At 57.3% G+C, this 26,951-nt stretch overlaps 2 protein-coding genes across 2 annotated transcripts in view; both read right to left on the bottom strand.

Moving 5' to 3' along the window:
* On the bottom strand, positions 1-23,731 carry Atp8b3 (ATPase phospholipid transporting 8B3). Its single transcript, XM_059251672.1, is given in 28 exon segments — positions 1-594; positions 2,387-2,514; positions 2,648-2,786; positions 6,013-6,252; positions 6,688-6,771; positions 7,603-7,826; positions 7,943-8,309; positions 8,440-8,539; positions 8,628-8,703; positions 9,287-9,398; positions 9,483-9,647; positions 11,060-11,172; positions 11,257-11,445; positions 11,842-11,998; positions 12,101-12,132; positions 12,326-12,534; positions 12,619-12,809; positions 13,192-13,280; positions 14,103-14,261; positions 16,470-16,552; positions 16,872-16,942; positions 17,017-17,089; positions 17,919-17,980; positions 18,153-18,251; positions 19,608-19,721; positions 20,614-20,705; positions 23,462-23,540; positions 23,666-23,731. Coding segments are annotated over 28 exon segments (4,107 nt in total).
* Positions 23,732-25,613: 1,882 nt separating this feature from the next.
* The window catches only part of Rexo1 (RNA exonuclease 1 homolog), a 19,463-nt gene continuing 18,125 nt past the window's right edge, over positions 25,614-26,951 (bottom strand). The window contains exons 12-16 of the mRNA XM_059252097.1: positions 26,790-26,900; positions 26,324-26,439; positions 26,102-26,240; positions 25,906-26,026; positions 25,614-25,830 (exon numbers count right to left, since the gene is read on the bottom strand). Coding sequence (XP_059108080.1) covers positions 25,742-25,830; positions 25,906-26,026; positions 26,102-26,240; positions 26,324-26,439; positions 26,790-26,900 — 576 coding nt within the window. The 3' untranslated portion in view covers positions 25,614-25,741. The remainder of the gene's footprint in view (positions 25,831-25,905; positions 26,027-26,101; positions 26,241-26,323; positions 26,440-26,789; positions 26,901-26,951) is intronic.

The raw sequence follows: 26,951 nt of genomic DNA, 5'->3' as shown, positions 1-26,951 counted from the left end.
TTACTTCGTGGGGACTTAGAGCTGGCTCTTCGAAGAGGCTGAGCCCTTCCACGGAGGCCTCCTCCAAGAAGAGGTCCTGACATCCAAGCGCTCCGGCCGGCTGGCCAGGGTGTACTCTGAAGGCACACTGTGGAAGGCCTGGTCATCGGACGAAGACACCTGGAGTGACCCCGACGTGGCACTTGTGGCGGTGGGCGGCTTCTCAGCGTCAATGGGCCGGGTGTCCAGGTTCACAAGGTCCTGCTTCTCCATCTGGGAGCTCGCTATGGTCTCCTCCGTCTGGGACCTCTTTCCATAGTGGTGGAGTTTCTTCTTAGCCAGGATGGAGATCTTCCGTGGATTAAATATTGATTCTCTGTGGTTGAAGGGTAGGTTCTCTTCAGATGGGTTTGGAGACTCCCAGACCGTGTCCCCGCCACATTCTGCCGTGGGCCTGCGCAGGATGGTGCCCTGGGTGATCAGGTCTGCGTAGCCCTCACGGTGGGAGAAGGCGTAGCTGGATCTGCGGGCGGCAGTGCCCCGGCGAAGGTGCCTCACGGCCGGCTCCACGGCCACTTCCTCACTCGGGATCTCCTCCTCCTCTTCCTCCTCCTCCTGCAGAGCGTAGGAGACAACGGGGCGGGGGTGGGGGTGGGGTGGGGGGAGTTAGGGTCCCTTGTCCCCCATGGAGAACACACGGAGCTTCCCAACACTGGTCCAGCCAACTGGCATCTGACCTGGAAACAGATTCTGGACCAACTATCAGTCCTTCACAGGGACCCCAGAGACAGCAGGGTTGGTAAAGCCACTTGCCTCCAAAAGCCTGTTGACCCGAATAATCCACACATGGTAGTCCACACATGGTAGTCCACACATGGTATCCACACATGGTAGTCCACACAGTGGTAGTCTACACATGGTAGTCCACACATGGTAGTCCACACATGGTAGTCCACACATGGTAGTCCACACATGGTAGTCCACACAGTGGTAGTCCACACATGGTATCCACACATGGTAGTCCACACATGGTAGTCCACACATGGTAGTCCACACAGTGATAGTCTACACATGGTAGTCCACACATGGTAGTCCACACATGGTAGTCCACACATGGTAGTCCACACATGGTAGTCCACACAGTGGTAGTCCACACATGGTATCCACACATGGTAGTCCACACGTGGTAGTCCACACAGTGGAACCAGAGAACTAACTCCCAAAACCTGTCCTCTGACCTCCACAAATGTCCCACAGCATGGACCACTCATACTCCCACCCCATCCTCACTACATAAAGAAAAAAATGTGGATTTAAGAAGAGCCCTTCCTGGACTCTCCACTGGGCACATCATCAGTCTTTCCTTGGGACCTGACTGAGGACTTTATATCAGAAAACAAAATGTTTAAAATTTCTTAAACTTGCACGCCTTTAATCCCAGCACTCAGGAGGCAGAGGCAGGAGGATCTCTGTGAGTTCGAGGCAAGCCTGGTCTACAGAGTGAGATCCAGGCCAGCCAGGGCTACACAGAGAAACCCTGTCTTGAAAAACCAAAAGAGGGTTGGGGATTTAGCTCAGTGGTAGAGCGCTTGCGTAGCAAGCGCAAGGCCCTGGGTTCGGTCCTCAGCTCTGGAAAGGGAAAAAAAAAAAAAGTTGACTGCGTTAGGGCCGGTGGTGGAGGGAGATGTGTCTGGGGGTTGGAAGGGCCAGAGCACCCACATGGCAGCTCACAGCTGTCTCTAACTCCTGTTCCAGGTGAGCCGGTGCCTCCCTCCTCTGTGGGCGCTGGGCCCTCACATGGATGCAGACAAAACATCCACACACATAAGAAATAAAAAATAAATGAATCCTAATTTTCTTTTCAGCTGCCACGTTATCCTCATTTAAGGACAGTTTCTGGCTCTAAGCACATCAGAAAGTTGTACAACTGTTACTTCCAGAATATTCTGTCACCCCTAATGAAGCCTCATTCCCATGAGAGGTTACCTGCCCCCCACAGTCCCCGTCACCCACACTCCACTTCCCACCTCTGGGCTCCCCGTCATGGAGTCCCACACTGTGGCATTTGTGTTTGGGTCTCTCACTGACCACGGTGTCTCTGAGGTCCCTCCAGGCCGTGCCCTACTATCATTCTTTTTGGAGACTGAGCCATACTCCAGCACATGGCCGGGCCACACCTGACAGCCCACGGATGGATGGATACTGGAGCGACTTCCCATTTCACCTAAACCCTTCTGAAGCCGTCTCCCTCCCTCCCTGGGCAGGAACCCCGCTGTGTCAAGGAGTACCCTAAGATACACACCATGCTCAGGGATTTGGGCCTCGAGGACACTGGGAGTCCCTGGAGCACAGGGACTGTGACAGCTGGGAGGAGGGGTCGGTGGGGGTGTCCACAGCTCTGCCTCACCTTAAGCCGCAGTTTCAAAACAGTTTTGCGGATCACGCGAAAGGCCAGGACTGGTAGCGTATTCAGGGTCACGTTGAGCATGATCACCAGCAGGTTGGCAGGCTGGCTGAGCACATTGTAGTCAGCGACTGAAGACCAAACAGACAGGAGGCGTGAACACCAGCCCCCCCCAGCCACGGGGCACTACCCCGCCAGCTCCCCTCCTCCAGATGAGAGGTAACTGCCTCCTGTCCATCCCTCCCCTACACAATGGAGGCTCACACAGAAACGGGAAGGTCTTTGGCGAAATCTTGTACAACCACAGGCCCTGGGTGAGGCTTGTCATGAGGACGTAGGAGCCGAGGCTGAGCACGATGCTGCCCACACACAGGAGTGTCCAGTACTTAATGACAAGAATAACCTGCACAGGGAGCCAGGAAGTCAGCGATGGGAGGCAGGACGCGGAGCCCCGGGGTTCGGGGAAGTCAGCATTGGGGGCTGGGGCGAGTGTCCGATCTCCAGCACCCCTGTGGAAGGTGCTCGCCAGGTGGGACCGCACACGCCTGTCATCCCGGCCAACCTCTGACTGGATGGGAGACAGTGACCAAAATCTGCAAAGCCCACGGCCAGATAGCCTGACCACATACCCAGTTGTGACCATTTCCTTCCAGATTAAAGCATTTCAGCTGCAGGAAGGTAAACAACACAAAGTAGCTCCAGGAAGTCCCTGAAACTGACCAAATGCACTAGGCCTCTCCCTCACAGTGATCAATAATGCCACTGAGGCCAGCAGCCTGCCTGGAAGACACAAAACCAGCTGGGCTGCCTGAAGAGGTTTAGAACCCAAGTCACTTGGAAAGGCCACTCTGCAACTTGTCACACGCCTGCAGCTGTGCAGTGTGCTCCAGTTTTTGTGAGTTGTCACCATGCTGGTCGGGCTTTAGTGAGGCGGCCGTCTCTGAGTCACTTCTGTTCCCGTGAGCGACCCCTCACCACACTCCTGGAAGTGCCCATGAAACACATCAGTCCACCATGCTGGACTTTGGTGGATCTGCACTTTGGTCTGTCGTGGACTCCTGGTCTGCGGTGGGGAGACTGGTGTATCGTGTGTCCCCAGGAGGACTTGTCACATAACAGCAGCAATGCACAAGACTATGCCTCAATCGAAATCAGTTTCCAAGGGAGTCCTCTGACTTCCACGGCACGAGTACACACAGGCAGGCACATACCACACACATTCTAAAAGCATTCTTGAGTTGAGCATGATGGCACATGCCTTTAATCCCAGCTATCTGAAGGCAGAGGCAGGTGGATCTCTTTGAATTAAAGGCCAGCCTGGGCTACAGAGTTTCAGGTCAGTCAGAGCTGCATAATGAGACCTCATCTCAAACAAACAAACAAACAAACAAAAAGGTAAGGAGGAAAAGAAAAGACACAAAACACAAGACACCCAAGACTTTTTAGAGGGTGGCCTGAAGGGAGGGCTCAACAGTTAAGAGCTCGTGGAGAGGACCTGAGTTCAGTTCCCAGCTGTGGGGATACTTTGTTTGTGCTCTAACAAATAAAGCTTGCCTGGAGATCAGAGTGTGGAGCCAGCCACTAGTTAGCTGTAGAGGCCAGACAGTGGTGGCACACACCGGTAATCCCAGCACTTGGGATCGCATGCTTTTGATCCTAGTACTTGGGAGGCACACGCCTTTGATCTCGGAACTAGGGAGGAGGAACCTGGAAGTGACATGGCTGGGCCGAGAAAGGACTATAAGGTGGGAGGAGACAGGCGCTCAGCCCTTTCAGGCTGAGGAGTTGGTGAGGTGAGAGGTGGCTGTGTCTTGTTCCTTTGTCTCTCTGATCTTTCAGCATTTATCCCTAAAAAAAAGAAAGAAAGAAAGAAAGAAAGAAAGGAAGGAAGGAAGGAAGAAAGAAAGGAAGGAAGAAAGGAAGGAAGGAAGAAAGGAAGGAAGAAAGAAAAAGAAAAAAGAAAAAAGGAATGTAGAAATGACGGGATAAAGGGTAAATTATTGAATCTACTCTGAAAAGAAAAAGGGGATATAGATAGAATAAGGGGTAGATTATTGAATCTGCTTTTAAAAAGCAACTACTTGTTTTAAATAATTTTGCATTGATATGGACCTTTGTATATTGATACAAAGTTGAGATTATTTTTGTTAGAATATACAGTACGGCTGGAGAGGTGGCTCAGAGGTTAAGAGCACTGACTGCTCTTCCAGAGGACCTGAGTTCAATTCCCAGCAACCACATGGTGGCTCACAACCACCTAATGAGATCTGGCTCCCTCTTCTGGTCATACATGCTGTATACATAATAAATAAATAAATCTTTAAAAAAAAAAAAAAAGAATATACAGTACATACATTTCTAATCTTGTTCAAGGCATTGTACCTATACATCTCATTTAACAATGTAATGCAAATTGCTAGTCCTTGAAAGTTATTATTACAAACTATTTAGGATAATAAAGAAATGAAGGTTAAGAGTTAGTCACCTATTACAATTAAACTTGCAGTCATGTTAGGTATGTTTTCAAGGTCAAACAGATATATCTTATGTAGAGAGGTGATCTTCAAACACTTCAGAGATTTACAGAATATGGCATTTAAACTGTTTTAACATAGGTTTTTTGTTTTTTTTTTTTTTTTGACAGTGAGCCATGTCTGCTCCAGGCAGCACCAATCTACTTCAGAGAAGATGATGGGCACTGAAGAAACTCCATATGGAGTTCACTTTCTTTGTGGCAAAAGTTAGTAAATGGGCAAGAAACTGCCCTTGCCTCAACTGCTGACAGTATGCTGTCCAAACGGACAAGCAGGACACAAAAGAAAGGACTGCTGAACTTTGCCAAGACAAGGTAGGAAGGCCCTTCGGAAAATCCTGCTTCACAGATAAGTCTGTCAGATATGCCAGGCCTGTAGGCCGAAGATGGATGCCCCCACATTGCAGAGGAATCCTGGGTGACTGTCCAGGCAGCTGGCCGTTTCTGTCATTTCTCACATTTTTTGGAAGTCGCTTGCATGCACTTTCTACTTCTCAGGTCTCTGATGGAGTTGAAGACTTTATAGTTATAGTTTTCCTTGTTACCAGATTCAGAAAAGAAATTCACTAAGGAGGTGTAAAGTGTATAAGGTTGAGAGACATTAAATATATCTGGCTCCCGGTTTTTATTATTAAGACCAATTAGGATTCACGCTCCACCCAGCACCCATGTCAGCTGGCCCACAAGCACCTGTAACTCCAGCTCCAGGGGACATGATGCCCTCTTCTGGCTTCCGTGGGCCACTGAATGTGCACGTGCATGCGCGCGCGCGCACACACACACACACACACACACACACACACACGAGAATGAGAGAGAGAGAGAGAGAGAGAGAGAGAGAGTTAAAATGAAACAAATCTGTTTTCTGAGACAGGGTTTCTCTGTGTAACAGCCCTGGCTGTCCTGGATCTTGCTCTGTAGACCAGGCTGGTCTTGAACTCACAGAGTTCTGCCTGCCTCTGCCTCCCGAGTGCTGAGATTAAAGGTGTGCGCCACCGTCCTGGCGAAACAAGTCTATTTCTTTAAGAGGATTGAGTAAAAAGTCAGTGTGAGGCAGAGGTATCCATGGTTTCTCAGGAGTCATGGTTCCACCTACCTCCATGGTGATAGAAAGCAGCCCAGATATTGCCACCAGTACCCCAAAGGACTGGTAGTCACTGGAACTGCCGGACTTGGAGATGTCATGGCTGACCAGCACCGGTACGAAGAAGTTGATGACAGATGTGAGGGCACCGTGGACAATGGCTTGCAGGAAGATGCTGTAGTTGAACAGCTCATCTTTCTGGCCAGCCACATACAACTTGGGCATCTTTAGGCTCTTCTCGGCAGTCATGTCCTGGACAGGAGGCAGAGGCTCTTAGGGGGTCAGGAAGTGGGGGAGTCTGCAGGTAGGACTCAAAGAGCGTCTCCAGAAGTTCATTCAGCACGTGGTAACGCACTCAAACCAAATGGCCCAATTTTCTTCCCACCAAGATAAATAAGTAAATATGTAAAATTTAAATGTGGGATAGAATCAAAACCCTTGTCTCAGTCCCACCTGTCCTCTCTGGCAGCGTCACTCTAGGTCGTGAACGGGAGGAACAGCACAGAGCCTTCCTCTGGAACCCTCTTCCCATTACACAGAAGGCTGCATAGAAGATCTGGTTCTCACGGTGCCAGAACCTCTCCAGCCAGAGGCCCCCCTCCCGCAGACCCCACGAGACAGAGCTCTGGAAAGAGCAGGTGGCCTGCTGGGTGAAGAGACAGGACACAAGACCTGCCTGGCACTCACCTGCTCAAACAGACCGATGTACAGGACTGGGAGCGTGGAGTACATCAGGTTAAAGAGAGCCAGGAACCAGCCTTCATACAGGGGCTGCAAGGGAGACCAGACCTCACCAGGGGCCCCGCGGCCGGCGGCCGGCCGCCCGGGACAGGCGACAACAAGGACAGACGTCCAAGTCTGGCACTTTAGAGGTTCTACAAGCCAGTGGAGAGAATGAGCTTCTAGACTCTTCTAGAATGGCATCAGGTTTGATTCTGACTAATGGAGCTAGAAGAGACCCAGGGACAGCCGGCTCAGCTCTTCTCTTGATGCCAGACCTAACTGAGCTAAGAATAAACACCGGGAGCCCAGAGCCTGAGCACCCCAACCCTGGGGAGGCTGATGCAGGAGGATGTCCAGCCTGGGCTACAGTTGCTAAGTGCTCACCTTGCACTCACAAAGCCTTGGGTTTCACCCCAGCACATGTACTCAGCGGGGAGCCCCCAAGGCTCTGTGCACAGTAGGTCAGCACCCCGCCAACTGAGCTACAGCCCCAGGAACTCACTCTGTGTTCTGAAACAGGACTAACAACAACCTAGCTATATTTTGTTTTATTATTTTGGTTTCTCTGTGCAGCCCTGGCTGTCCTGGATCTCACTCTGTAGACCAGGCTGGCCTCGAACTCAGAGATCCACCTGCCTCTGCCTCCTTAGTGCTGGGATTAAAGGCGTGCACCACCTCCGCCCAGGCTTAACCTAGCTATCTTGAACCCACGGTAATCTTCGTGCCTCATCATCCTCAAAACTGTCACGATAGGTGTGCACCACCACACCTGATCTGCCCAGGTAGTCTTGGACTAGTGGCAATTCTCCTGCCTCAGCTTCCCTAGTGTCAGGATGACAGGCAAGGGACCATGCATCCTCCCGCCCTCCCCACACACACCTGTGCGGTGAAGCCGTTGAACAAGGAGAACCAAATCTGGGCCATCATGCTGGCCACCGTCTTGTAGAAAAAGTAACGCAGGAACTTGCAGACGCGCATGTAGGACCAGCGTCCATGCACAAGGAGCAGCCGCTGCAGGTAGCAGAACTGGGCCAGCACGTAGTCGCTGTTCTGAACGGCCTGCATGCCCTCCTGACCCGCGAGGCCCACGCCGATGTCTGCAGCTGCAGGGGCCATGGCCGCCGTTACCAGCCATCCTGGGCCCAATCCTCAGGCTCCACCCCCCAGGCACACCCCTCCCACCCTCACCCCCACCCCCTGCCTCAGGCCTGCCACCCACTCTTGATCATGTTCACATCGTTGGCTCCATCTCCGATGGCCAGCGTCACCACCTGCTGGTATTTCTTTACCAACGCCACCACCAGGGCCTTCTGCTTGGGTGTCACCCTGCAGCAGATGACAGCCTGGCATTTGGAGGCCAGGTCTACAAAGGCCCTCTCCCGCCGCTCTTCGAGGCTCTCGCCAGTCTTGGAGGTGACTGACGGGGATGGTGCCAGGGAGGACCCAAAGTTTCGAAACATCTGGGAGATCCTCCGCGCCTGGAGAAAGTCCATCCTAGACATCACCGGCTCCTGGTCGACCTCATCCACCACCGCATTCTGGACCAGAGCTCGGGGCTCCTTGCGCAAGGACAGGAGCAACTGATCCTGGGTGTCAGAGGTGGGAGACGGGATGGGGAAGAAGGGGCTTGGGTCACTAGGCCCGCATCACTGTCCTCGGCATGTCCCCCACCCCGTTTCACCAGCCCGGCTGCCCCTCGCCCCCAGTGACACTCACCAGGAACTCCCCATTGATGATCAAGGCCATGTTGTGCTGGGTCATCATCTTGAACGACCTGTGCTGTTCGCTTTCGTTCCAATAGTTGTCCAGTAAATGCCTGTTGGGACATGGGATGGATGGAAAAGTGGCGCCATCGTCCTACCCATGGGACGGTGTGAGGGTGGCAGGGAGGTCGACCTGCTTACTTGATGTCCTTATCTTCCATAATGATCATGTTCTCGGACAGCAGCTTGCACGCGAAGCCGATGTTCACCGCAGTCTCTGCAAACCCAGCCAGGTGCAGGCCCTTCGGCTCAGCACCAGATCCAGGAGCCCCGCCCCCGCGCCCGGAGGCCCCGCCCACCACGGAGGGCCCGGTCCCTTGCGGCCTCCTCCCCCCACCTCCCGGCTGGCCGCAGTGATTGGTCCGGAGCGAATGCTGTCATAACAGGGCTGGCCAATCAGAGGGAGGCCTGGGACTTCAGCCGCTGGGCCTAGGGAGTCTGAAAGGGTTGCGGATGCGAGAGATACCAGGGAGCTGGGATAGAGTTGGGATCCTGAGGCCCACCACACTTTAACACAAAATGTCAAATTTGAAAGTCAGAAGCAAAAAGTCAAAAAGAAAACAAAACAAAAAATAACCAAAAATTAAAACCTCAAAAATTATCTATACATGGGTACGAGGGAGCGCCTCAGCGCTGACCTGGAGGCCCACAGGGGGCCACCTCAGGGCAGGTGTGTGAAGGGGTCCCCACCCGGCTGTGTGATGGTCACGACGAAACTCTCCCGGAGCACCGGGGTTGCGCGAGGCACGTGTCCCACTCCTGGGGACAGCGCCCCAGGTGCAGCAGAGCCGGGGACCCACCTGGCTTGTCCCCGGTCAGCACCCACATTTTAATGTTCCCCTTCTTGAGGCAGTTGATGGTCTCAGGCACGCCGTCCTGCAGCTTGTCTTCAATGGCTGTGGCTCCCAGCAGCTGGGGGGCAAGCACAGGGTTAGACCACAAGACCCAGGTCCAAGGAGCCCAGCCGGCCGGTCCCCACCCTCCCGGCCCACTCACCTGGAGGTTCTGTTCCATCTTGTTGTACACCTGGTGCAGGGCCTGCGCACGGTTCTGCAGCATGAGGGCGGCCTCCTGGTGCTCAGGTTCCCACTGTTTATAGGCATCCTCCGCCACCTCCTTGTATGCCAGGCACAGGGTGCGCAGGGTCTGCTCTGCGAAGGCCTGAGGCAGCCGGACTATGAACACCTGACCACCAGTCCTTAGGGTCCTGCTTATCCCCAGGGTCACCAGCGCCCTCGTCCCTCTGGACCTTTGCACAGGCGGCACCCTCTCTGCTAATACCCTCCTCATGCATGGCTCAGACAATTCTTTCTTTCTTCCTTTTTTGGTTTTCCGAGACAGGGTTTCTCTGTGTAGTTTTGGTGCCTGTCTTGGAACTCACTCTGTAGACCAGGCTGGCCTCGAACTCACAGAGATCCACCTGCCTCTGCCTCCAGAGAGCTGGGATTAAAGGCGTGTGCCACCACTGCCTGGCTCCAATTCTTTCTTGAGACTTGATAGCCCAGGCTAGCCTGAGTTCCTCACCCTCCTGCCTCAGATCTCCAGAGCTAGGCAGGTGTGTGTGTCTACACTCCAGCTGCTCAGTGGATTCTAAGGTTCCCCCACACACACACAGACACACCCTTGTAATCCACCCAACTCAAGGTCCCGGTTCCAGGACTCCTCCTAACATCACCATGGGGAGGGGACACTTTTGACCCCTAGCATCCTTCAGGGCTCTCTCTCCCTTTCAGGCCCTTGGGCAGATTTGAAACATGTTTACTCCTGAAGGCCAGGGAAAGGGTGCCTATTTGCTTCTCGTGTCCCTCTATCCCATAAGGGCCCCGGGAACTTTGACCACAGCTATTGGCTGACTGGGGTGGTGCAGTCAGGCTTGACTGTCAACTGGGTCTCCATTGTGACGGGCACCTCAGACAGGTTCTTCACTCGGCCTCAGTTTACCCACCCACTCTATGGAAAGGTGATCCATCTGATTGAGCCCCTGGACTCTGGGTCTTCATTTTGAAGGACCCGAATCCCCTCTCCCCACAGCAGGGGGTACCTGAGAACCCTCAGCAAAGCCCTTGGACACACAGACACCCCCAGCCCTGCAGGTTAGGGACTGAGGGCAGGACAGCTCTGAGTGAGAGAGGGGCCTGGAGGGGGTTTACGGCTGTGACTGGAGGGTTCAAAGAATGACAGACAGAGGCATCACCAGAGCGTGTGCAGAGGTCCACCTGCCGCCCGAGCTCAGAGAATGTGCAAGTGTTGGCGGGACAGCGGGGACAGCCCAAGGGACACAGGCCATCGGAAGTCAAGACACATCCTCCAGCACTGAGTCAAGGAAACCCGGAGCCCAGCCGAGGTTGGGAAGGGGCCAGGTGAAGGGGGCATCTGAGGTCGGAGCCCAACCTACCCTCGGGGTATCCCTGTGTAAAGTAGAAAGACACTGAAGAGTTCAGCGCCTCTCGGCTTCTGTGTGGGTGGGGGTGGAACAGGGTAAACACGCGCGATGAGCAACCTGACCAAACAGACGGACAGACGGACGGCCTCAGTCTGCACCCGCACACACTGGCCTCTCCCAGCACACTTACAGCCAAGACTTCCTCTGTGGTGGCCTCCATGACACCCTTCTTGTGAAGACGCTCCAAGATGACTGTGTCTGCACCCTTGGTGTAGAGGCAGATGGAACCCTCTGGGTTTCGGACTGTGGGGGGAGGGGTAAGGCCCTGATGTCTGCTTGCCCACTGCCACAAGGCACAGGGGTGGCAGGGAGGAGCCTGGGGCTCACCCAGCACTGACATCCGTTTTCGAACGCTGTTGAAATCCATCATGGCCAGAACCTGGTAGACCCGTTCCTCCCCCAGCTCCACCAGGGTGATGGTGTCCTGGGTCCGAGACAAAAACACGTATCCAAAGTTCCTGGCAGCGGTAACCAGTGCTTCTTCATCAGGGGAAGCCGCCTGATACAGCAGCTGATCTGACCGATAAAGGGGGGTGTGGGTAAGAAGGGGTGAAGGGTGTGGGTAAGAAGAGGTGGGGGGGTAGGGTGAGGAGGGGTGGGGGGTGAGGGTAAGAAGGGGTGAGGAGGAGGGGGAGGGGTGAGGAGGGGCGGGGGGTGAGGAGGGGCGGGGGGTGAGGAGGGGTGGGGGGTGAGGAGGGGCGGGGGTGAGGAGGGGTGAGGAGGGGCGGGGGGTGAGGAGGGGCGGGGTGAGGAGGGGTCAGGAGGGGCGGCCAGCCATCTCCAGCCCCTTAGACAGGCTCGCACAGCAGACCCTAACTGCAGCTCCCAGGCGGTGGGGCGCCCAGCCCTGGTGACCCCGGTGACCCCAGTGACTCCGGTGGCCCCGGACGCCGCCCACCGGGCCGCACTCACTGTCCTTCTCCTGGACCATCACGGTGTGGCAGATGGCCAGCAGGCGCCAGAACTCCTGCACCGCCCTGTCCTGCTGGCCTCGCACCAGGGACTCCAGCTCCTTATTGTAGAACTGGAGTTTGCCGTCAGCGAACAGGTTCCAGGCATAGGGGTTCCGCTGGGGGACGGCGGGGTGCAGGCAGGCAGGGTCAGGCCTCTGCCACACACCCCATCCAGGCCTACCCACGCTCTCCACCGAGGCAGGGTCCACAGGGCTCACCTTTCGGAGAGTACCATGCTCATCATCCGAATCTGGGGAAAGAACCAGCTTCAGGATTCGGCTTCCCCGGGAGGCCACACTTTTGGGATCCCCTGGTTCCTGCCCCTGCTTCCAGGGGACACGTTACACATTATTACTGAGCTAGGGTTCTGAGTTCAGGAGTTCGTTAGGAGATCCCCTAGGGCAGCCTCACTAGGAAGCTGTGGGGGCGGGGCGGGGCGTCACCGTAGACTTGGCCGTTGATACAGCACTTCTTGAAGGTCATGATGTTCTGGGTCAGCGTCCCGGTCTTGTCTGAGAAGATGTACTGCACCTGACCCAGCTGGTCGTTGAGGCTGGTGCTGCGGGCCTTGGCCGGCATATCCAGGGGCTCATAGTACATGTTGAGGTCCCAGTTGATGAAGAAGCTGTTCCCCAGGTAGATGAACTCGGCACTGCAAAGGGCCATGCTCAAGTCAGGTTTGCTGCAAGTCCACACCCTGTGGAGAGGGACCCCCAAGGCCTGCCCAGGAGCTTACATGATGAACATGGCCATGGGCACCATGACGCTGAGCAGGATGAGGAAGCCCCAGAAAATGAAGAAAATCTCCATGGCCTCCATGCGCTGGTGCAGCGCCGACACATAGTAGTGTTTGCCTTTGAATTCTTTCACCGTGAAGGTGAAGCCCAGTGCTAGCAGCAGGGAGCCGATCACCAGGGACACAGAGATCTGTGAGGAGGATGCAGATGGGTGGGGCCCTCACATGGGGTCCAGCAGACATGGGGATTCATCCAGGAGGAGCCTGGGGTAAGGGAGGGCAAGAGGGCTCTCTCGGGGTCCTAGTCCGGCTTAGGAGCTCTTTGTCTTTAATTAAAGCTGGCCTCTGAGTCCTGACCTCCTGCATGAGGCTACCACAAAACATAACACAAAGGAGCCCAGGGCGGGTCTGTCACCTTAGTGCTGGGTACAGGCGTGTGTGTGTGTGTGTGTGTGTGTGTGTGTGTGTGTGTGTGAGGGGGGTGAGGAGGTAACAGGGATCCAGGGCATCTGCAGAAGAGTGGAGTCATCACCTCACTCTTCAGGGTCCCACAGGCTCTCCTGGAAGCCTTACCAGGACCACCAGCTTGTTCATCAGCAGATCCAGCTTGGTCCTCTTCAGATGAATCTTTCCACAGTTCTTCATGATCTTTGTATCTAAACCTGCAAGATTTATTTCCATCTGTCATATACCTGCACACCATTCAAATGTCCACTCATCTATCCATCCACCATCCATCCACCCATCCATCCATCCATCCACCATCCATCCATCTACCCACCCACTCATCCATCCATCCATCCACCATCCATCCATCCACCCACCCATCCATCCACCCACCCATCCATCCATCCATCCATCCATCCACCCATCCACCCATCCACCTATCCATCCACCCACCCATCCATCCACCCACCCATCCATCCACCATCCATCCATCCACTCACCCATCCATCCACCATCCATCCATCCACCATCCATCCACCCACCCATCCATCCACCCATCCACCCATCCACCTATCCATCCACCCACCCATCCATCCACCCACCCATCCATCCACCATCCATCCATCCACTCACCCATCCATCCACCATCCATCCATCCACCATCCATCCACCCACCTATCCATCCACCCACCCATCCATCCACCCACCCATCCATCCACCATCCATCCACCCATCCACCTATCCATCCACCCACCCATCCATCCACCCACCCATCCATCCACCATCCATCCATCCACTCACCCATCCATCCATCCATCCATCCATCCATCCATCCATCCACCAATCTATTCACTCACTCACCTGTCCATCCTTCCTTTCCTCTACACAGCAACATTTTATTTTCTCAGCGTCAACCAGAGTGTTGACCACTAGTCTATCTGACAATACCCAGGGCCCACATCATGCAGGCTTTGGGGTCCCTCATCAACTTCAGGGTTCTCCCTCAGTTGCCCAATCCAGAGGCCCATGTGCTGTACCAGCGTAGATGACCAGGCCGTAGCAGGTGTCTGTGTTGCGGATCTTGCAGCCACGCAGGAGGAGGTTCCCGATGTCCAGTGGGTACTTCCTGCTGTTCCACTCCAGGCTCCCCACAAAATCATGCATCCGGCTGTTAGGCCCCTCACACGTCACCGTACCTGTGGGACCCGGTAAGCAGCAGCCACATGGCCTCAGCATTGGTCCCGGGCCTGCGGCTTCCTGCCACATTCCTGTCTCTACCCAACTCAGGCCACCCTACTGGGTCCACACTCCCTCCTGGCACCCCAGCACCATCTCTCAGCTTCCTCTGAAATGCTCCAAAGTCGACCATCAGGGCCTCAGGACTTTTGCATATTCTGTTCCTGCCACCCGATCACCCTCCCCTTTCCAGCCCCTTCCCTTGCGTCTGAATCTTGGATGAATGTCATTGCAATGTTCATGCCTTCAACGACATCAGTGTTTGTGAGGCGCCCCTCCTCAGCCATCTCTGTGACCTTCACAGGCCTGCAGAGAGATGGTCCACAGCAGGCAGGAAGACAGCCCTGCTCAACGCAACTCAGCAGCCAGTGCTCGCTCAAACTTCTGGAGTCTTACCCCAAGTGATTTATTTTAGGCATGTTTAAGCATGGCACAATTTGGTGAAAATTTATTCTAATGATGATTAACTCAATCCTCTGTGCACAACACTGCACACATAAATACCCTTGAGGGATGGGCTTACATTGAAACTCTTTGTGAAACCCATAAAGATATGTTCTAGAAAGGTAATGGTGCACGCCTTTGATCTCAGCACTCGGAGGCAGAGGCAGGCAGATCTCTGTGAGTTCGAGGCCAGCCTGGTCTGCCGAGGGAATTCCAGGACAGGCACCAAAACTACACAGAGAAACCTTGTCTGAAAAACAAATGTAAGATTCTTTTTAAAAATCAACAAAATGAAGAAAAGATAAATCTGAGGACTTGGCTCCAGCAGAAGGCAACCTCACCCATGATCCTCTGCTGTCTTAAGAGCCCAGGGCCTAGTGGTCATGTGTGACCCGTCGGGGGACAGGCACAGAGGACGGGCAGGGTTCAGCACTTTCCCTGGAGCCCAGACACCTAAGGGTGTTTGTTCAGCATGGACAATATCTTGGGGCCCTGACTTGTTGACCACCCAGCATTCCAGCAGGGGGCAGCACTGTCCTTCAGAGGAGGAGACCCAAAGATCAGGGAGGCTTGCCCTGGGATGCTCTGCCACGCCCCTCCCCCTCCTCACACGGTCTACTCCGGAACTTTCTCCTCCTCACCTGACACACTAAAGGAGCGTGTACCATGTGCCAAGTGCTAGACCCTGCAGGCCCTAGGGTCACTGCATGATGGAGGCTGGAGGAGGCACAGGGGTCTTGTGCTCACAGAGAAGCACCAGGAAAACCTGGATGTGAAGCACATAAGTTCTTCCTTAAAGGGAGTGAATGCAACCCCTGTTCTCCGCCTAGAAGACTGGAGCGTACATGCTCACCAGCGGTGACCTTTGGGCTCTCTGGCTAGAGACCTCACTGAATCCTTCTCCCACCCCTTACTACAACTGTCTTTTCTTAGCCAAGCTATAGAATGTATCTTTTGTTTTGTTTTGTTTTTGTTTTTTTCGAGACAGGGTTTCTCTGTGTAGCCCCGGCTGTCCTGGATCTCATTCTGTAGACCAGGCTGGCCTCGAACTCACAGAGATCCTCCTGCCTCTGCCTCCCCAGTGCTGGGATTAAAGGCATGTCGGACTTTAAATTTTTAGTTACACATCTTTGTACAGGTTTGGACACATGTGTGCAGGAGCCTGTGGAGCCTAGAGGCTCTGGGTCCTTGGAGCTGGAGTTACCGGCTGTAGTCAGCTAGTGAGAACCACACTCAGGTCTTCTGCAAGAGTAACAAGTGCTCTTAACCTCACCAGCCCTCAAACCTGGGATCCTCCTGCCTCAGCCTCCTGAGTGCTAGAAATATTGTTAAGTTCTAAAGAAGATTAGAGAAACCAAGCCAGTGTGCTGTGGCTTGAGAGAACATGCACGTCTACATCACTGAGAGCAAATTGCCTTTGCACTAAGACACGAAAAAGATAAAACCTCTTAATTGGCCTTACAAAACGACCGTGAAAACACCCGTGTCTGCTTGCCGAGCAACAGCAAACGTCACACCAGCCCGGGAACATTCCTGTGGTAGGGAAGGAACTGCGGGTGTGTAGGGTGTGGGGTGGGGGTCCCTTCCCATGGTGGCAGCATGGTAGAAGGGCCACAGGCTGGCAAAGGCACAGGACTGGCGCTGAGCTGTGCGGGACCCACCCACCATCCATCCTGACCCAGCAAAGAGGCGTAGAGAGGCACACAGGGCCCCCATCCCCTCACCCTGGAAGGAAGCCATCTTCTTCGGGCTCGTCAGCTCATGGTGCGTGACCGTCAGAGCCTGTCTGAACTTCAAGTTGGTCTCTCTGGGGACGAGAGCGGGGTGAAAAGTCATGGAAACGTGGCTGTGGATGACACCCTGCAGTGAGAAGCTGTACGCCCTCCAGGCCCTTGACCACTTTTGCTGAGCACCTACTGTATGAACAGAAGATGAGCCCAGAGAGGGAGTGTGCCTTGTCTGAGGCCACACCTGCCCATGGGTCCAGGCTGGGCCTAGGCCATCTGGCCTGGGTACAGACACACTGGTGCCCTGAAGGCTTAACTGGACTATCTGGCTGTATTTAGCCACAGGGGAAGCAGGGTTCCTCTGTCATCCAAGCCCCGAGGGAAGCCACGGCTTCTTACCCATCAATGTCTGCAGTTTCCACGTAACATAGGCTACTGGGCTCTGTGCTGGCCAGCAGGAGCAAGTCAGCCTGGGGTGGAGCGGGGAGGAGTCAGGACTGCTGGAGGGCCCTCCCCCAGGGGCGCTCACGGTGGGGGCGCTCACCGGGACGATGCTGTCCTTGCTGAGACACACCACATCCCCCACACACAGATTCTTCCATTTCTTCCACAGGAAACTACAAGGCGGGATGCGGTGTCATGGCTTGTGCCCCAGGTGCCCAGCCTCACTGGACCGCAGTGGCCACCTCTGCTCCTGCTGAGCCTCCATCCTGCAAGGCTCAGCTCAGCAGCCACTGCCCCAGGAAACCTTCCCCCGCCTGCTTATGTCCCCACACGGGGTCCATGTCTCCACACAGTGCTCTCCAGGCCCCCATTCATGTCCTCCTTAGCCTTTCCTCCAGGGGCAGCCCTGTCTCAGCTCCATCATCCACAGAGCCAACTGTCAGGTCCCCATCCCAGAGCCAACACCCAGCATGGTAGACAGCAGGTTCCTAACTAATGCAACCCTGGGCTCTGGTCAGACTCAGCTGGGATGTACACTGTGTGTGTCCTGGTCACATATTTTGTCAACTGGATGCCAGAGCCATCTGCGAGGAGGGACTTCCAGCCCAGAAAACGGCCCAACATGTTGGCCCGTGGGTGTCTTTGTGGCATTTTCTTGATGAATGATTGATGTGTGGGGAGGGTCCCGCCCCGCCCACTGTGGGCGTGGCCGCTCCTGGGCTGGTGGTCCTGGGAGCAAGTCCTTGAGCAGTGTTCCTCCACAGCCTCCCCATCCATCCGCTCCCACCTCGAGTTCCTGCCCGACTTCCCTCAGGGTGGCCGTGGCCGTGAGGGAAAAAAACCCTTGCCTCCCAAGTCGCTTTTGGTCATGGCGTTTACCACAGGGACAGAAACCAAACGAGGACAGTGTGGGAGGAGCTAGCCCCCCAGTGGCCTCCCAGCACGGGTCAGAGTCTCCTTGTCCCAGATGTCGCCCATCCCTGTGGTGGCTGTCAGCCTCACCTCTTCCCTCTCAGGATCTGGCAGGGCCTGTTGTTGACAATCTTATCGCTCCTGTGTCGACCCTGGACCGACAGAATGAGAGTCAGAGAGCTGGCTGGTCCCCTGTCCCCACTCTGCCCGGGTCCCCAAGACAGAGAGGCAGAGCCAGGCAGGCAGTGCCCCCTGGGGCACGCTCTGCTTTCTGTGTGTGGTCTGGGGACAGTCCCTGGCCATCGCCAACCTAGCCTCACTCACAATATCATCCACCAGGTCGCGGGTGGCTCGGATCACAAGGAGGCAGAGGAGGGGTGCGAAGAGCGTGAACCAGGGCAGCGTGGAGATCTCAGGGATGCTCTGTGGGTACCAGGAGGTCACAATGGCCTCTACCCTACCCTCCTCAGACCACCCTGACCCCCCTTTCCTCTTCTGTCCCCTCCAGGGAGCAGCCCCAGCCCCCTGCCCCCGACCCTTCCTAGACTAACTCTCCACAAGTCTCCGCAGACAGAGTCACGGTGGGCGGGGCCTGGCTGACTCCTCTGCACACAGCAGGTGCTCAGTACAGGTTTTGTAATTTGATGGGTAAAAGCAGACCAGAAATGCGGTGCTGGGCTGGTGGGGTGCACCTGAGACACTGTTCGCAGCTGGGAGGGGGCACCTCCACTTAGGGCACACCCCTCAGGCAGCATCCACCAGGTGGGTGGGGCCGAGGGAATTCTGTGAAGCCCTACAGTTGGCCCTGGGAAGCTAGAGGGTTGTGCCTTCCTGAACCTGCAACAGCATTTCCTGAGCACTGTCTGGACGTAAGACTTAGGCAGCACTTGCTGAGGGCCTGCTGAACACAAGGCCCCAGGGCAGTGTGGGCTGGATACAAACTCTCCCATGCACCCACCTTCGGCGTTCAGCAGTGCGATGCCCCTCCTGCATGCCAGGGACTGGGCGGCTAGCACGCAAGAGGGGAGGTAAGAGGGACTTTCGCCCACCACACAACCAAGAGTGCAAGAGTCTTCAGAGAGATGCCCCCACCCAAGGTAGCCCCTGTGAGCCTGAGGCCCGCCTCGCCCCGCCCACACCTCATTCACCAGCCCCGCCCACACCTCACCCACTAGCCCCGCCCACACCTCACTCACCAGCCCCGCCCTCGCCCCGCCTACACCCACTCACCAGCCCCGCCCACACCTCATTCACCAGCCCCGCCCTCGCCCCGCCCACACCTCACCCACTAGCCCCGCCCACATCTCACTCACCAGCCCCGCCCTCGCCCCGCCCTCACCTCATTCACCAGTCCTGCCCACACCTCACCCACTAGCCCCGCCCACACCTCACTCACCAGCCCCGCCCTCGCCCCGCCTACACCCACTCACCAACCCCGCCCACACCTCATTCACCAGCCCTGCCCTCGGCCCGCCCACACCTCACCCACTAGCCCCGCCCACACCTCACTCACCAGCCCCGCCCTCGCCCCGCCCTCACCTCACCTACCAGCCCCACTCACACCTCACCTACCAGCCCCGCCCACAACTCACCCACCAGCCCCGCCCACACCTACCCACTAGCCTCACCCTCGCCCCGCCCACACCGCACTCACCAGCCCCGCCCCGCCCCGCCCACACACCGGCCCCGCCCTAGCCCCGCCCACATTCACCAGCCCCACCCCCACACCGGCCCCGCCCCCGCCCCGCCCACACCTCCGCCCCGCCCCGCCCCGCCCACCTGCAGGATGATGATGATAAGGAAGTACAGATTGGACGTCCGGTGGAACTGCTCAAACAGGTTCAGAGGCAGAAAGGAGAAGACGTTGTACTTGGCTGTGTGGATGGCGTTGCTCTAGAACGAGAGCCAGCAGCCGTCGGCATGCGACGCTGCCGGTACCTGGCTGCCGCCCGTGCCGCCCTGCAGGCTCCCAGGAGGCAGCGTCCATGAAGCATACGCCAAGCCAACACTGAATGCGTGCGTGCCTGCAGGCCTCTGGCCAGCACTGCGGGCCTTAGGAAGCACAGCGCTTCCGTCGGCATTGCTGAGCAGCTGCGAGGTCTTGACGGAGCAGATGAACGCAAGGCCTCCAGCGGGCGATAAGGAGGCCTACTTAGTGCAAAGCCATGGAGCTGGATTAGCTCACAGGGAAGGAGGTGAAATCAGGGACTTGAAGAGAACAGACATCACTGTCATGATAAAAATAAGGATGGCAGTGGCAGCAATGCCCGGTAGCATAGGCCTGTCATCCTAGCACTCGGGAGGCTGAGGCAGGAGCCTGCCTGGCTGACAGAGGGAACTGAAGGTGTGCTCAGGGGTGAGGCCCCGCCCAGAATCCCCAAGTGAGGGCTGGGAGCGTGGTCAGGGTGGAGCCCCGCCCAGAATCCCCAGTGAGGGGTCTGGGGGCGTGGTCAGGGTGGAGCCCCGCCTAGAATCCCCAGTGAGGGTCTGGGGGCGTGGTCAGGGTGGAGCCCCGCCCAGAATCCCCAGTGAGGGGTCTGGGGGCGTGGTCAGGGTGGAGCCCCGCCTAGAATCCCCCAGTGAGGGGCTGGGGGCGTGGTCAGGGTGGAGCCCCACCCAGAATCCCCCAGTGAGGGGCTGGGGGCGTGGTCAGAAGGCCTTTGGTTCCCTTGCTAATCCTGCAATAAATTCCCTAGCTCTAGGAAAGCCGAGGCAGGAGGATGAGGAGTTACCTAGTGAGATCTCCGGGGTGGATCCCGGCACAGCACGGGCGGGGGCGACTCACCTTGTACTTCTTCTGTCTCCAGCACAGGAAGCCCTTCGTCCTGAACTGCTTGTGGTAGGCGCGGTTGTTGGCCCTCACCTCCCAGGTGAACGCTGCGGGGGACAGGCGGGCGACAGGCGCTGCTGCTGCTGCTGCTGGAGCTCCGCCAGGGACAACCGCCAGCAGCGCCTGTCGCCCTGGAGCCTGAGGGCTAACAGGCCCCCAGGGGCCCAGGCACAGCGATGCCCATCTCAGGCCGGGAACTGGTAAACACCAGGACTGGACAGACGAGCCGCGGGGGGGCCAACGGTCCCGAGCCGGGAGGCGGGTCACAGGGGCGGTGACAGGGGCACTCTGGTCCCCCAAGCCATTTCCCTCGGGGAGCAGGGTCCCAGGAACTCCATGGTCGCCCCATTCCGGGTGTGGTGTGGGCTGGGGGCGCAGCCGCTCCCCAGCATCTCCCTCCCCAGCCTGCCTTACTGCTGACTGACGCGGGACTGCACCTGTGTCTTTGTCCTCCAGGTCTCCCCCAAGGTGAACGTCATCCATGCTGGTGGGGCTGTGGGATTGGAGAGAGAGAGCCCTAAGCCACAATCACCCTCGCCCGTAGTGCTTCCCAGGGCTGCCGTCTCGGCCCTCGGGATCTAGGGGCCTGCTAGGCCCGTAATCCCATGCCTGGGAGGCGGAAGCAGAAGGATTGCTGAGTTCCAGCACAGCCTGGGGTGCTAGCAAGGCCTCGTCTTGGGAAAAAACCAGAGGCTGGAGCGGAGCTTACTGGAGAATCTCTCTCACCACTCACACAGCCTACATCCCCCGTTCACAGCTGGCCACCCGGGGTGGGGGACATCACTGCCGAGATGCCTCCAGCCACGGTGAGGAAGCCGTGGCTGCCCGTCCTGGCCCACCTGCTTCCTCGAGCGCGGCCCAACCGTGTTCAATCCATGTTCACTGACCGCACGGGGCCAAGGGTTATATGTGCGACATCATCCCACAGCCTCTTTGTATGAGCATAGAGCCACTTAAAAACAGATCTGGCCTGGTGTGGTAGCTCATGCCTTTAATCCTAGCAGTGGGTGTCTGTGGTCTGGCCTGGGGGCTGCTAAGTGTGGTGGCTCACGTCAACCTAGCCTTCCGACAGTCCATCTTTTGAGTCAGGGTCTCACTGTGTAGACCAGGCTGGCCTTGAACTCATGATTCTCCTGCCTCAGCCTCCTGGAGTAGCTAGGATGACAGGGCTGTGCTACCACACCTGGCTAGTCTGGGAACTTGAGCCTGGCATTGTAACCGGGGACCTGGGTCCCCACTGTAATCTGTACTAATTGTGCCCAGGCGACCGGCAGCTGCCTCCATCACCCCGGCAGCTCTTCATCCCCCACACCCCCAGCACTCCAGCAATCTCCTAGCTTCACCCCCCACACCCCCAGCACTCCAGCAATCTCCTAGCTTCACCCCCCACACCCCCAGCACTCCAGCAATCTCCTAGCTTCACCCCCCCACACCCCCAGCACTCCAGCAATCTCCTAGCTTCACCCCCCACACCCCCAGCACTCCAGCAATCTCCTAGCTTCACCCCCCACACCCCCAGCACTCCAGCAATCTCCTAGCTTCACCCCCCACACCCCCAGCACTCCAGCAATCTCCTAGCTTCACCCCCCACACCCCCAGCACTCCAGCAATCTCCTAGCTTCACCCCCCCACACCCCCAGCACTCCAGCAATCTCCTAGCTTCACCCCCCCACACCCCCAGCACTCCAGCAATCTCCTAGCTTCACCCCCCACACCCCCAGCACTCCAGCAATCTCCTAGCTTCACCCCCCACACCCCCAGCACTCCAGCAATCTCCTAGCTTGCCCAGTTGTCCCCATCCCCCATCCACAACAGCCCCCCCCCTCCCTGATAGGTAGGTTCCTCACCCTTCAGGTCTCATTCTGTACTTCCCAGACCGGCCCGTCTGGATCCTTCGCCTCCTAGGGGCTTCCTGAGTAGCTGGGATGTCCCCCATCCTGCCTCTGGTCACCTCTACAACTGTAGTGTTCGGCATCTCCCCCAGGGACAGGGACTGTTGGTGTCTGAGTCATGTGTGTCCCCAGGGCTTCTTGGGGCAGGGCATCCTCCTGGCTCAGCGCCAGCCCTGTCCTAGGAGACTGAGCCCTGCCTTGCCCTGATTATCAGAGGGAAACTGAGGCTCGGGAAGGGGGTGGGAGGGACGGGGTGAGGAGACCCGTGGGGCAGCTGGGATTCTAGGGGACTCATTAGTCCAGTGGATCTCAACCTTGCTGATGCTGTGACCCTTTAATATAGTTCCTCCCAACTACAAAACTTGTTAGTATTTTTTTGTTTTGTTTCTTCGAGACAGGGTTTCCCTGTGTAGCCCTGGCTGTCCTGGATCTCGCTCTGTAGCCCAGGCTGGCCTTGAACTCAGAGATCTGCCTGCCTCTGCGTCCCAGTGCTGGGATTAAAGGTGTGTGCCACCACCGCCCGGCTCCATTATTTTGTTGTTACTTCATAGCTGTAATTTTGCTATTACTGTGAATCGTAATGTCAATATCTGTGTTTTCCGATGGTCTTAGGCGACCCCGATGGGTCTTGACCTATAGGTTGAGAAGTGCTGCTCCAGTCAAGAGACACCCTCTCCAAAGCGCATCTAGGACAGGAACACCGCCCACTCACAGACACCCGTGGGCAGTGTCCCCCAGTACCCACAATGCACAGCCCTAAGAAACTGTCTAATGGTCACCAGACTGTCCCGTCCGTAACCCCCAACGGGGCGCCATCTCCTGCCCCCAGTGCTGACACCCCAGCCCCGTGACCCGCAGAGCCCAGAGAGGTCACACAGATGCCCTGGGAGCTCGTGAGCGTCGATGCTCACCTGAGAGGGCCGGGCTTGGTGGGGCCGGGCTGCCTAGGGCGGGCCGCCTGCGGCGTCCAGGGCCGCCGATGTTGTGGAACTGTTAGCCTGGTGCCAACGGGTCTGAAACGGGCGGCGCGGGCTCGGGGGCGGGGCATCGAGAACGGGGCGGGGCCTACCCGGACCTTAGGGTCGGGGGCAGAAGGGAGGGGAAGGGGGCGGGACCTGGAGAAGGGGGGGACTTAGCTGGGTGGCCCGGGGGTAAGGGTCCGGTGTTGTGGGCGGGGCCATGCCTTAGAGCTAGGCGGGGCGGCTCCGGGCCTTGTGGGCGTGGCCAATCTCGTGTCGGGGCCGTGCTTGTGGGTGGGGCAAGAATGGACTGGGCCGGGCATCATGGGTGGAGCCCCGGCTTCCAGGGCAGCTCTCTGCCTGGTGGGTAAAGCCACGCCCCGTGGGTGGTGTCACGTTTCGTGGGTGGAGCTATGTCTCATGGGCAGAAGCGCGCGTCATGGGGTAGGGACGAGCGGGTAGGGACCGAGAAGCCTTGCTGAGAGGTCAGGCTGTGGGGCAGGCAGGGGTCTGGAGCAAAGGCTGGCCTCAGGACAAGACCCACAGGTTCTCCTGTCCTTTTGGATGGCCTTTGGGAGATCTCCTACCCTGACTTACACAGGGGAAGGGGGCAATCACAGTGGAGACAGCCGCCCCTCCGCGCAGGCATACACAGGGCCTGAGGCTGTCAATGCCGAGCCAGGGGTAGCTAACAGAAAGGTCCTTGCAGGCTGGCCTCCTGCCCGGGGGAAACCTCCAGGGTACCTTGACATGTCCTGGGCAGGGCATAGGCAGACACACACATCAAAGCACCCAAGACAGACACTTGGACTCTTGTGAATACATCGGCACCGTTTATTTTTTTAAAAAAACTTTTTTACAGAAGGTAGAAGAGGGGACAAATTGGTCAAGAGAACCCTGAGGGTAGATGGCCCGGCTTAACCAAGGAAGCTCCCACGGACCCTGCAGCCCAGAGCTCCCTACACCGCGTAGTAACCCCTGGAAGCTGCCGTTGCCATGAGCCACAGCCCCCACAGGAGGCTTGCCCTGACCCTCACAGCTGGGTCACCCTGCATGGTTCTAATTCCAGCTAGCCAAGCCAGGGCCTCATGGCTCTGGGGCTCCTCTGTGCCCAACAGGTAACTGCCAAGAGGAAGCCAATCATGCCGAGGTCACATGGGACATGAGGACTGCATGTTTCCTGGCATAGGGACAGAGTGGCCTTGATGGCCAGGCCCTTTCTCAAGACACCAGGTGGCAGGGGTTCCTGGTTTCCACTCTGGACCTTGTTTAAGTAGCTGGGCTCACAACAGCCGATGAAACCACACCAGCAGCCTGCACTAGAGACACGAGGTGACCCTCAAGGGAGGGCGGGCGGGCAAGCACGGCCTACCCAAGCTTTGGGCTATCTCACAGAGGTCCCCAGAGCAGGGTGGCATGGGCCCACTTGGGATCAGAGATGGTTTCTGGGCAAGGGAATAATTTGTTTTCCTTGACCCTGGCCACTGGGACAGGGGCCACAAGGGGGTGTGTCGGGGTCCTGCCTGGCCCCCAAAGCACCACACACTATGAAATCTAAAGTTCATACATTTATTCTGTTCCTACCCACGGAGAGAGGCAGCAGCCCCCAGGAAGGCAGCCCAGAGGCCCTGGAAGGTCAGGCCTTCCTTGGGGCTGGCTTGGCTCTGAGGTTGGGGAGTCTTGGTGGGTTCGGGTGAGTTCCGGAAGCCACCCCACAAGGCAGGGCAGACATCCAAGCCCACGGGATTGACTGTGTGGGGTTCAGGCCCTGGATCCCAATGGCTCCAGGGCTGGACTCCTCTGATGAGGAGGAACTGTGGGGTCAGCAGGTTTAAATTAAAAATTAATAAAAATAACAGTATAAAGTAAAAAAAGACAACCCCCGTGTCAAACCATGAGGGCTTGTCCTGTCAGCTGCGTTATACACAAAGAGCAGGGCGGGCCACTGCCTGGTGCAGCGGGAGGGTGGGGGCTGACTGGGCACAGGGCACAGGGCTGAGGGTGACACGTAGGACTGACTGTGTGGGGCTGGGCTCAGGGGGTCGGTCTCAGCCCCAGCTCAGGGCCACTCCAGACCTGTAGCCTGAGCTCGGGAGACGCATGGTCAGCTGTCATGTTTTATTACAGTTTGAAAAGAGGCCGAGGGCATCGGGGCTGAGGGCATCGGGGCTAAGGGCCGTCAGGGATGTAGGGAAGGGGCGTGGCATGGTGGCGGCGGCGGTGGGTGGGGAGTCATCGCTTGGTCTTGGCGTCTTCTCGGATCTTCCAGATGACAAGGTGCATGCAGGCGCTGGCATCCTCACTGGAGCTGTGCCCATCCACTGCAGGGCAGACATGGTCAGCACGGTCCTGACCTGCTCTGTCCCCCAGCCCTCACCCGGACGCTGGCTCCTCACCATTGTCTTGGATGATCTGTCTGAGGTAGTCGGCCATGAGGTTCCGCAGGGAGCGCTTGTAGGGCAGGCCCAGGCGGTGCGGGAACAGCACTGAGGTGTCCACCACCGTGCCGTGGATAACCTACGGGAGAGGTGGGTCGTGGACGGGGCTTGCTGGGCAGGGCCTCCCAGCCTCAGCTGCAGCAGGCACAGCTACCTTGAGGGCCAGCAGGTCACTCTCCAGGCTATGTCCTATGAGGATGGTGTCAGCGCTGAACATGCTCAGCAAGACGGCCTGCACGTCCCGCAGGGTGATGCTTGTGTCCACGAGGTCAGCCTCTGTCACCCCCGAGAACCTGCACAGGGCCGGATTTGAGAGGAGAGCTGGGCCAGGCAGGACAGGAGCAAGGCTGGGGTCCCGTGGCAGGCCGGGACCCACCTGGTGTTGTAGTCGACAACTTCGTTGTCGGGCTTGACAAAGGTGTCGTACACGACCTGCATGTCTGTGTCCACGACTGTGACGCGGGTCAGCTCCAGGCCGTACGTAGTGTAGGACTGCGGGCGTGGAGATGGGCGCTAGATGCAGCCGGCTTCCCAACCCACCCGCCCCGGGTGGCTAGCCATGGCTGCTGCACAGACCCTGTGGGGACACCTGGGGAGCCACGGCAGCAGAGGGAGACGCAGGCCAGGAACCCCGAGAACCCCTCTCAAGTGGGCTGAGGACACACACACACACACACACACACACACACCCCGCCTCAGGACACCGTGGAGATGCGGCATTAGTGACAGCCTTGCACCTCAGCCATCCACTGGCTTGCAAGCCCTCAGGCGGCCTCACTTCCTCAGCCTTCCAGAGTGGCGCCAGCCGCACACAGCACCAGTTCCCAAGAGCCCAGACTCACCATCTCACAGTCTAGGGCAAAGACCCCTGCGTGGGAATCTTCGGGCAGCTCCTTCTGGAAGGTGCGCACAAAGCCCTCCAGGTTCTCCTTCCGGCCATCCTGCACGTGTTGCTGGGGAACAAGGGGGTCAGCAGCAGGACCGGCACAGGCCACATGTGACGC

Source organism: Peromyscus eremicus, unplaced genomic scaffold (genome assembly GCF_949786415.1).
Source record: "Peromyscus eremicus unplaced genomic scaffold, PerEre_H2_v1 PerEre#2#chr22_unloc_1, whole genome shotgun sequence".
Lineage (NCBI taxonomy): Eukaryota > Metazoa > Chordata > Mammalia > Rodentia > Cricetidae > Peromyscus > Peromyscus eremicus.
This window is presented reverse-complemented; position numbering and strand designations above follow the sequence as displayed.